This window comes from Microcaecilia unicolor, chromosome 3, assembly GCF_901765095.1.
Source record: "Microcaecilia unicolor chromosome 3, aMicUni1.1, whole genome shotgun sequence".
Lineage (NCBI taxonomy): Eukaryota > Metazoa > Chordata > Amphibia > Gymnophiona > Siphonopidae > Microcaecilia > Microcaecilia unicolor.
Genome location: NC_044033.1, coordinates 253652457 through 253662093, shown reverse-complemented (window position 1 = coordinate 253662093; position 9637 = coordinate 253652457). Strand labels below are relative to the sequence as shown.

Below are 9637 nucleotides of genomic sequence, written 5' to 3'. Positions count from 1 at the left end.
AACTAAAATCAAACAGGTGTGCAATTTGCTTCTTTGGAAAGTCTGAAGTGTATATCGGGGGGTGGGGGGGGGGGGGGAGTCTCCTGAAACCACTGAAATTATAGAGTACTGTGGTTGTGGTCCTGTCCATAATTCATTTCATATACCAGGGGTGAACCCCCTTTCATACACCAAATCCAGGGGATCAGAATTCACAGAACTGGGGTTTTTTTTAGATGAGGGGAGGGTTGGGCATTCCCCCAGTGGTTGGGAGTCTGTCAACCTCCTCAAGCCCACCAGAGATAGACATGGTTTTGATGCGCTACAGCTTTTAAAGGCAGCTCTGTTGCCAGCCCTGGTTTTTCTAACTTCCACTCCAATGCACTGTGAGACCTGTAGTCTCTCTGTCTTCCCCATGACATCAGGACTGCAGGTTCCAGAGCACATCAGAAAAGCACCTGAGCGGACCCAGGTTCTGACTTTCCAGCTGACAGTTCGTTATGTGCCTCCAACCCAGCATCTTCTCATTTTGGCAACGTCTCCATTCCCACTCCCCAGGGTAGAAGGTCCTGATGAAAGCTGAATCCAGAAATCAGTGGCCTTCACCCTCTTTTCTGTTGATCACCCCCATTTTGAGAAGATCCTCCCCGAGGGGTGGTGCGGGATAAGATAGATGGAAGAGGAGGGTTCAGGGAGCAGAGAACCCCCCCCCCCCCACGCTAGGTTGGAGGGGACCAGGCTCAGTCCCTCAGCTCTCAGTTTTCCTGTGATGACTTAGCTGGACTTGCTCACCCCTCACGCTACCTCCTGAAGGTCTCGAATTGCGCTGGCGTTCTCGTAGATGAGTGAATCCATCGTGTTCTCATAGATGTTCTCTGTGGGTCGTTGGATCAGGTCCAGTATGCATTTGTTCAAGAAGATGTACTGGGACTGGTGGGGGAAAGAGGGAGGGGGGAGAGAGAAGGAACTACATGAGTGTGAGAAGTTAAGAAGGCGAGACAACAGTGGTGAAGGCAAAGAGGATCGTTCTGGAAGGCCCTCATTGACCTACTGTGGAAAGCAGGTAAACCCTGAGAGACATACATGGTTGAAACAGAGAAGCAGAGGAGAGTCAGGAAGAAGGAAATATTAGAACACAAGACATGCCATGAGGGGTAAAACCAAAGGTCTGTCAACTCTCACATCCTGTTTCCAGCAGTGATCGATCTGAGTCACTGGGGAGTACCCGAGGGGGCAGTTTCCATGCTGGGAGGGGTCAAAGCCAAAATCACAGGACGGTCAGAAGTTTAGACAGGGCAGGAGAGGAAACTGTGCTGAGAACTCATCCCCCAGGCCCGTGGCAGCTCCTGCCGGCCTCTCCTCACCTCTGTCTGAACCATCAGACACCGGTTCATCCTCATCCGCTTCACGAAGCTGTACACCCCGATCCGCCTCTCCTTTTCCATCTGTTGCATCAGATAATCCAGGGCAATGAGGGTCCCTGTGCGGCCCACACCAGCACTGCATAAAGCAAGGGAGAGAGATGGCAGAGGGGTGAAGAGGACTGACTGCAACAGCACAGTGTTCCCCGAAAAACTCAAAGGCAGAGGCCAATCCCTAGCTCTGCTATTGACACTGTGTTACATTATCTCCCTCTGCCTCAGCTCTAAGCTCTGTCACTGCAGGCCAGGAGTTCTGTGAGGGGAATTAGGAATAAGACCTAGGTCGTGCTCTCAGCAGAGGTGAGGGGTTACGGGATGTCACTTGTTTTTGGAGAGATTTCTTGGGGGTGTAATGCTGAGAGTCCCCCTGTCTCCTAGATGGGTACCAAAAGAGGATGAGGCCAGGAGCCTGACACCTCCCCTGGGCCTGATTTCTACAGAGATGACCGGGGGGGGGGGGGGGAACGTTACACCCTCAACCTCACCTGCAGTGAACAACTGTAGGGCCATCACCCTTCCTCTGGTCGATGTACTCTCGCACTAAGTCTCGGAAACGAATGACGGTGTCTGTATTGTGTGGGACTCCGAAATCGGGCCACACGGTGTAATGGAAGTGACGGACAGCTCGGACACCGACTTCCCTGGCCTGAGAAAGAGAGCAGAGACAGTGAATGGAATCCCATCTCATTTTCCTCCCCTTTCTGCAATCTCCACTCCGTATTTTCCCTTCCCTCCTTTCTTCTCCTTCCTCCTCCACTCCCCTGCCCTCCCTCATCCCTTCCTCCTCAACTCTCTCTCCCCCTTCCCTCCTTCTTTCTTTTCCTTCCTCCTCCCCTGCCCCACCCCACCCTCATTCCTTCCTCATCAACTCTCTACCCCTCCCCTCCTTCTTTCTTTTCCTTCCTCCTCCCCTGCCCCACCCTCATCCTTTCTTCAACTCTCTCTCCCCCTTCCCTCCTTCTTTCTTTTCCTTCCTCCTCCACTCCACTCCCCTGCCCCACCCTCATCCCTTCCTTCTCAACTCTCTCTCCCCTTCCCTCCTTCTTTGTTTTCCTTCCTCCATTCCCCTGCCCCACCCTCATCCCTTCCTCAACTCTCTCTCCCCCTTCCCTACTTCTTTCTTTTTCTTCCTTCTCCACACCCCTGCCCCACCCTCATCCCTTCCTCAACTCTCTCTCCCCTTCCCTCCTTTCTTTTCCTTCCTCCTCCACTCCCCTGCCCCACCCTCATCTCTTCCTCCTCAACTCTCTCTCTCCCCCGTTTCCCTCCTCCAGCTCTCCTTCTTGACCTGTTTTCTCTTCCTCATCACTATACCTCCCCTGTCTCTGCCTCCCCCACCCTTTCCTTCCAAGCCCTTGCATCCATACCCCTCTGCCTCCTCTGACTATGCCCCTTCCCCTCCTTCTTGTCTCTAGACCTCCCTCTGCTGTTCCTGGGACACACTTAGCTTGTCAGGTTTTCAGGATACCCACAACAAACATGCATGAGATAGATTTGCACAGAATGGAGGTATAGTCCATGCAAATTTATCTCATGCATATTCAATGTGGATATCCTGAAAACCTGACTGACTAGGTGAATCCCAAGGGCTTGGTTGAGAAGCCCTGTCCCAGATCAACAGTTGACTGATTTCCTATCCCAAACCACTCGGTACCTCTTGTCCCTCTCATCGGCATAAAGCCATGGGTCAGCAGGGACAGATTATGGACTTGTGGTCTTTCCAATCCTAGAGACACTGAACCAAGCCAGCCTAGCGCCCATCCCTGCTGAGCTGAGTAAGGTGGATGCTCTGGTAGGGAGACTTGACGTACATGTTTTAGATGGAAGTCTCGGACTGTCCATTCAGGGAGGATGGTCTCGTTGACAATGGTCACCATGATGTCCTCATAGGTGCAGGGCGTGTAATCCAGGGGCCAGTAATGCACACACTTTACCTGCAGCAGGAGAGACAGGGGCAGGGGCTTGTGGTAACTTGAAACGCAGCCCCAGATCCCTAGGGAGAGGCTGAGCCGCTCCTGGTTTTAATTCAGTGTCAGCTCCAGAGATGGACTATAGAAGGTAAAACCCAAAGTGGATCGACTATGCTCCTGTTACTCACCTTACCACTCTCGGTGCAGTTGGTCAGCATGACCACTGTGCCCACACGCTGTTCCCATACCATTCGCCAGAAGTCTCCCATGGTGTCCGGCAGGGGTCCCTGTGTAGCGATGAACTCCTTGTCTGAGTTGTAACCCTGGATGGAGAGGATGGGAAGGATAGGGGGAAGGCAGGAGGTTATGAGCATGGCAGGGTGGTCTGGGAAGCACAGGAAGGATGAGGAGATCATGACAGTGAGAGAGAAGAGTAAGAAATAAAGGTAGGCACGGAGGGAAAGAGATCAAGGGAGTGAGGGAGTGACAGAGAGGGAGGAGAGTGAGAAACAGTGAAAGACAAGAACAGAGGTGTGGGGGGGGGGGGGGGGGGGGAAGAAAGAGAGAGAGAGAGAGAAAGAGAGGAGGACAGACCACAGAAATTCCCCCTTAGCTGGGGCAGAGTGGAACTAAGACACTTCCCTTTCCTGTTCAAAGTACCAAAATGTATTCAAATTCTAGGGTCATCTCAATAACAGTGACATAACTGCTTCCACTCTATAACACAACCCAAAAGCCTGCAAAAGGCCTACTGAAAAGATCTGCCACATTATAACATCACAAACTGCCAGGATCAGACGGCAGCAGGCCCTACTAGGAAAAGGCAGCACTTCAAATATTATACCGGGGGAGGGGACGACGACGACGACACAGAACCCGCTAAACCGTGATTAAAGAGAGAAAAAGAAGCAGAAATGCATTTCCTCCCATACCGAACAAAATCCCAAGACAGAAAAGATAAAAGAATGAGCAGGAATAGGGCTTAGTTCCAAGTCAGCCAATTCCAGGAGGGAGAGTTGTAGCCAGTTCTGGTTTTGAACTCACATCCTAAAGGAGTTTGGGATTTGTAGTCCTGAATTCCTCCCATCCAGGACTGGCCTAAAATCTCCATCCTGGAATTGGGTAGCTTGGAAGCTCTGGTTTAATCCTGGAGAAAAGAGATAAAGAGCAGCCAGAGCCGCAAAATCAGTGTATCTTGCCACCGGGCCACAATCGGGACAATCTGGACCAACACCAGAACCCGGGAACTGTGCCTCATACTGTTCTTTCTGCATTTTCAGTGTATTTTACTGGCATTTCTAAACATTTCTTCATCTCTTTTAGCTTTAACCATGAATACATTTCTATGTTAGCGAATCACAGACAAATGTTTATACCATGAACATTTTCCAAACAGCAGAGAGAGAGAGAGAGAGAAAGGGGAGGGAGAGGGGAGGGAGACAGCGTGCCGGTTCTGGGGTGGATCCAGTCTTACCAGTATATAGTTTGCATTAATATAGTCGGTGCTGGGGTCCGTTCCTATATATTGAAGCCTCACCCTGGAATGATCGTCTGAAAAGAGAAGAGAGGTGAATGAGCGAGGTGGTAACGGAGGGGCTGTGAAGAGGGAGGAGTGCGGAGAAGATGCAGGGCGTACTCACAGGGTAGGACGTTGGTATATCTGTTCTTGGGCTTGTTCGCTTGCAGTTGTGCGGCTGTCCTTGACTGGGTTGTGCCCACCGAGGCGAGTTGCTGCAGGGTAGGGAAACAGAGAGAGAATTAGGACTTGGGGGTGGGGGAAGGGGGTGATGCTCCCTCTTATCCTAGGGACACTCCATGAAATTAACAGGTAACCATGAAATTAACTGGGGCCGATTCTGTTCAATATATTTGTGACTGACATTGCTGAAGGGTTAGAAGGTAAAGTTTGCCTTTTTGTGGATGATACTAAGATTTGTAACAGAGTGGACACCCGGGAGGGAGTGGAAAATATTGAAAGAGGATCTGCGGAAGCTAGAAGAATGGTCTAAGGTTTGGCAATTAAAATTCAATGCGAAGAAATGCAAAGTGATGAACTTAGGGAGTAGAAATTCACGGGAGACGTATGTGTTAGGCGGTGAGAGTCTGATATGTACGGATGGACGGGGAGAGGGATCTTGGAGTGATAGTATCTGAGGATCTGAAGGCAACGAAACAGTGTGACAAGGCGGTGGCCGTAGCTACAAGGTTGCTAAGCTGTATAGACAGAGGTGTGACCAGCAGAAGAAAGGAGTTGTTGATGCCCCTGTATAAGTGGTTGGTGAGGCCCCACCTGGAGTATTGTGTTCAGTTTTGGAGGCTGTATCTTGCTAAGGATGTAAAAAGAATTGAAGTGGTGCAAAGAAAAGCTACGAGAATGGTATGGGATTTGCGTTACAAGACGTATGAGGAGAGACTTGCTGACCTGAACATGTATACCCTGGAAGAAAGGAGAAACGGGTGATATGATACAGACGTTCAAATATTTGAAAGGTATTAATACGCAAATTAACCTTTTCCGGAGATGGGAAGGCGGTAGAACTACAGGACATGAAATGAGATTGAAGGGGGGCAGACTCAAGAAAAATGTCAGGAAGTATTTTTTCATGAGAGAGTGGAGGATACTTGGAATGCCCTCCCGCGGGAGGTGGTGGAGATGAAAATGGTAACAAAATTCAAAAATATGTGGGATAAACATAAAGGAATCCTGTTCAGAAGGAATGGATCCTCAGAAGCTTAGCGGAGATTGGGTGGCAGAGCCGGTGGGGGGAGGCGGGGCTAGTGGTTGGGAGGCGGGGCTAGTGCTGGGCAGACTTCTATGGTCTGTGACCTGAAAATGGCAGATACAAATCAAGGTAAGGTACACACAAAAAGTAGCACATATGAGTTTATCTTGTTGGGCAGACTGGATGGACCATGCAGGTCTTTTTCTACTGTCATCTACTATGTTACTATCCAGCTTATTTTCGAAGGAGATCGCCGGCCATCTTCCGACAAAAAACGGGAGATGGCCGGTGATCTCCTGAAGCCGGCCAAATCGGTATAATCGAAAGCCGATTTTGGCCGGCGCCAACTGCTTTCCGTCGCGGAGCCGGCCAAACTTCAATGGAGCATTTCGGTAGGGTAGCGAAGGCTGGACGGGGGCAGGATGGGGGCGTGTTTTGAGATGGCTGGCTTCGCCTGATAATGGAAAAAAGAAAGCCGGCCTTGACGAGCATTTCGCCGCCTTCACTTGGTCCCTTTTTTTTCAGGACCAAGCTTCAAAAAGGTGCCCCAACTGACCAGATGACCACCAGAGGGAATCGGGGATGACCTCCCCTTACTCCCCCAGTGGTCACCAACCCCCTCCCACCCAAAAAAAAATATATTTTTTGCCAGCATCTATGCCAGCCTCAAATGTTATACCCAGCTCCCTGACAGCAGTATGCAGGTCCCTGGAGCAGTATTTAGTGGGTGAAGGCACATCAGGCAGGTGGACCCAGGCCCACCCCCCCTACCTGTTACACTTGTGGTGGTAAATGTTAAGCCTTCCAAAACCCACTGTACCCCACATGTAGGTGCCCCACTTCACCCCTAAGGGCTATGGTAATGGTGTACAATTGTGGGGAGTGGGTTTGGGGGGGATTTGTGGGGCTCAGCACCCAGGGTAAGGGAGGTATGCGTCTGGGAGTAATTTTTGAAGTCCACTGCAGTGCCCCCTAGGGTGCCCGGTTGGTGTCTTGGCATGTCAGGGGGACCAGTGCACTACAAATGCTGGCCCCTCCCACCACCAAATGCCTTGGATTTGGCCGGGTTTGAGATGGCCGGCCTCGGTTTCCATTATGGGCGAAAACCGATGCCGGCCATCTCAAACCTGGCCATCTCTGACATTTGGCCGGCCCCAACCGTATTATCGAAATGAAAGATGGCCGGCCATCTTTTTCGATAATACGGTTCGGGACCGCCGTTTGCAGCACTGGCCATATAGATGGCCGCCCATATAGATGGCTGCCGCCATTCGATTATGCCCCTCTATGTATTAGGGATGAGCATCCCAAAAATGTTTGTTTCCTGTGTCTTGGGCACTTTCATTTTGGTTAGTCTTCGTTGTGTTTCAGGGGTATCGTCACTTAGCGTGCTTTTTCAAAATAATGCGCCCTCTTTGCAAAGAGTACGAATTCTTAATGGCGAATGAACAAACACAAAATGTCAGGTTTTTTCTGCTCATTTTCATGTGTTAAGGCCATTTTTCATATGCTGCAAATGATAGTCTATTTGTAACAATTATTAGCCAGGTAGACACGGGCTCATCATCTCTCAGTTCTGGGAGTGAGAAACAACTCTACCTGTTAGGATTGAACAAAAACTTTTAAGTGTCCCTGGCTGGCCACTGTCAGAGACAGGATACTGGATTCGATGGACCTGCTGGTCTTATAAGATAAGAGCTCACCTCCTTGGAGCTGAAAGTGTGAAACAAGCCATGTGTACCTCTGAGAACCAGGGGTCTTTGGCAACACCAGAACTGATTTGAAAAGCAGGATTTTCCTGGGATGTGGTCCTCATAAGTACATAGGTAATGCCACACTGGGACAGACCGAAGGTCCATCAAGCCTAGCATCTTGTTTCCAACTGTGGCCAATCCAGGTCACAAATACCTGGCAAGATCCCGAAAAAGTTCAATACATTTTATGCTGCTTATCCCAGAAATAAGCAGTGGATTTTCCCCAAGTCCATTTTAATAATGGTCTATGGACTTTTCCTTTAGGAAGCCATCCAGACCTTTTTAAAACCTTGCTAAGCTAACCGCCTTTACCACATTCTCTGGCAACGAATTCCAGAGTTTAATTACACGTTGAGTGAAGAAAACTTTTCTCCGATTCGTATTAAATTTACTACTTTGTAGCTTCATCGCGTGCCCCCTAGTCCTAGTAATTTTGGAAAGAGTAAACAAACGATTCACGTCTACCTGCTTGCTTTACCTCCGATTTCCATACAGGAATTTGACTCTTGCTGTGGAGTTTCACTAGAGGCACTTTCTGGACTACTTTGGCGACATGCCACTAGGGTACAGAGAGATCCCTTGTGTGATACATTACATTACAGGACACCTATACCCCACACATATACCTCCTGAGTTCAGTGTGGTTTACATGTCAAGAAGACAGGGCATTATCAAGAATGTTACAGTAAAAGAAAAAATACATAAGATTAAAAATTCAAAGAAAAAAAAATCAAATATTGAAAAACCAAGACTGTGTCTAACAATCAATCAGATCATTTCTAAATAAAAAAAGATGTTACCAACTTCCGAAATGTAACATAATTAGCCTGACCTCTAATTTATTTATTTGTTACATTTGTATCCCACATTTTCCCACCTATTTGTAGGCTCAATGTGGCTTACAGAGTACCGGAGAGGGCGTTTGCAGACTCCGGTGTGAACAAATATAGGGTGATGTTGTGGTAAGATCAAGTTCATGTGGCACAGCCACATTAGGGAATCGGAGAACGGAAGAGGGAAGCCTATTCCAATGCGAGGCAGCCTGATGATATACAAAAGTACAGACTAAATCATTTTTCTATTTAACTCTTTTGGGGATTAGGATAATGGAGCGATAAAACCTCTCTAGACTCAGGGTTAGGAGACAGATAGATAAGAGACACCGTTTAATGAGAACATAACCCATGAAAAGAACACAATTTAAACACAGCACAATGGAGAAGCCCTCCCCAAATTTTGGTACTTTGAAAATCTGACCAGGGCTGCCGAGGGGGGGGGGGAAGCAAAATTCAACGGCAAGCTTCTTCTTGGTCTATCATCCCCCTGCTCTTGCATGCCGGCTGGGACCCGGATGACTGTGTTAACGCAATAACCCGAGTGACCCGGGATATCACGTTAATGCAATCATCCGGGTTTCGTCAGACAGAAGCAGTCAGATGCAGAAGGTAAGGGAGCGGGTGGTCTAAATGTGTGTGTGGGGGGGGGAGGGGACGCGGCATAAGTGTGTGGGGGGTGTGAGGGGGGTGGTGCCACAACAGTCCAGGTAGGGAGCAGCAGCCTTGCCCTGGGCCCGGCTGTGTCTCTTGGTGGCCCTGAATCTGACGAGCTGTTATATTTAGTAAAGTCTGAATTCTCTTGATGATCTTCTCTCTACTGAATCACAAATTCCTGACCACAACGCCGGTTTGCAATCAAATCTGTCTTTTCTTCAATTGCAGCTGTGCTGATTTTTCCTGCTCCATGGGATTATTTTTTTGTGGGGGAGGCGGCTTTTCTGTGAATATATGATATATAAATGGAAATGTGTTCCACACAGTGTCGTTATGCTCATATTAGCCCTCTCCTCAAGT

General features: G+C 49.0%; 1 protein-coding gene across 4 annotated transcripts in view; it reads right to left on the bottom strand.

Moving 5' to 3' along the window:
* The window catches only part of PTPRH (protein tyrosine phosphatase receptor type H), an 88040-nt gene continuing 78403 nt past the window's right edge, over window positions 1–9637 (bottom strand). For all 4 annotated transcript variants that reach the window (XM_030197856.1, XM_030197859.1, XM_030197858.1 and 1 more), the window contains 7 exons: window positions 4951–5041; window positions 4785–4861; window positions 3499–3633; window positions 3212–3334; window positions 1886–2046; window positions 1344–1479; window positions 1–909 (listed from right to left, as the gene is read on the bottom strand). In XM_030197856.1, coding sequence (XP_030053716.1) covers window positions 775–909; window positions 1344–1479; window positions 1886–2046; window positions 3212–3334; window positions 3499–3633; window positions 4785–4861; window positions 4951–5041 — 858 coding nt within the window. In that variant the 3' untranslated portion in view covers window positions 1–774. The remainder of the gene's footprint in view (window positions 910–1343; window positions 1480–1885; window positions 2047–3211; window positions 3335–3498; window positions 3634–4784; window positions 4862–4950; window positions 5042–9637) is intronic.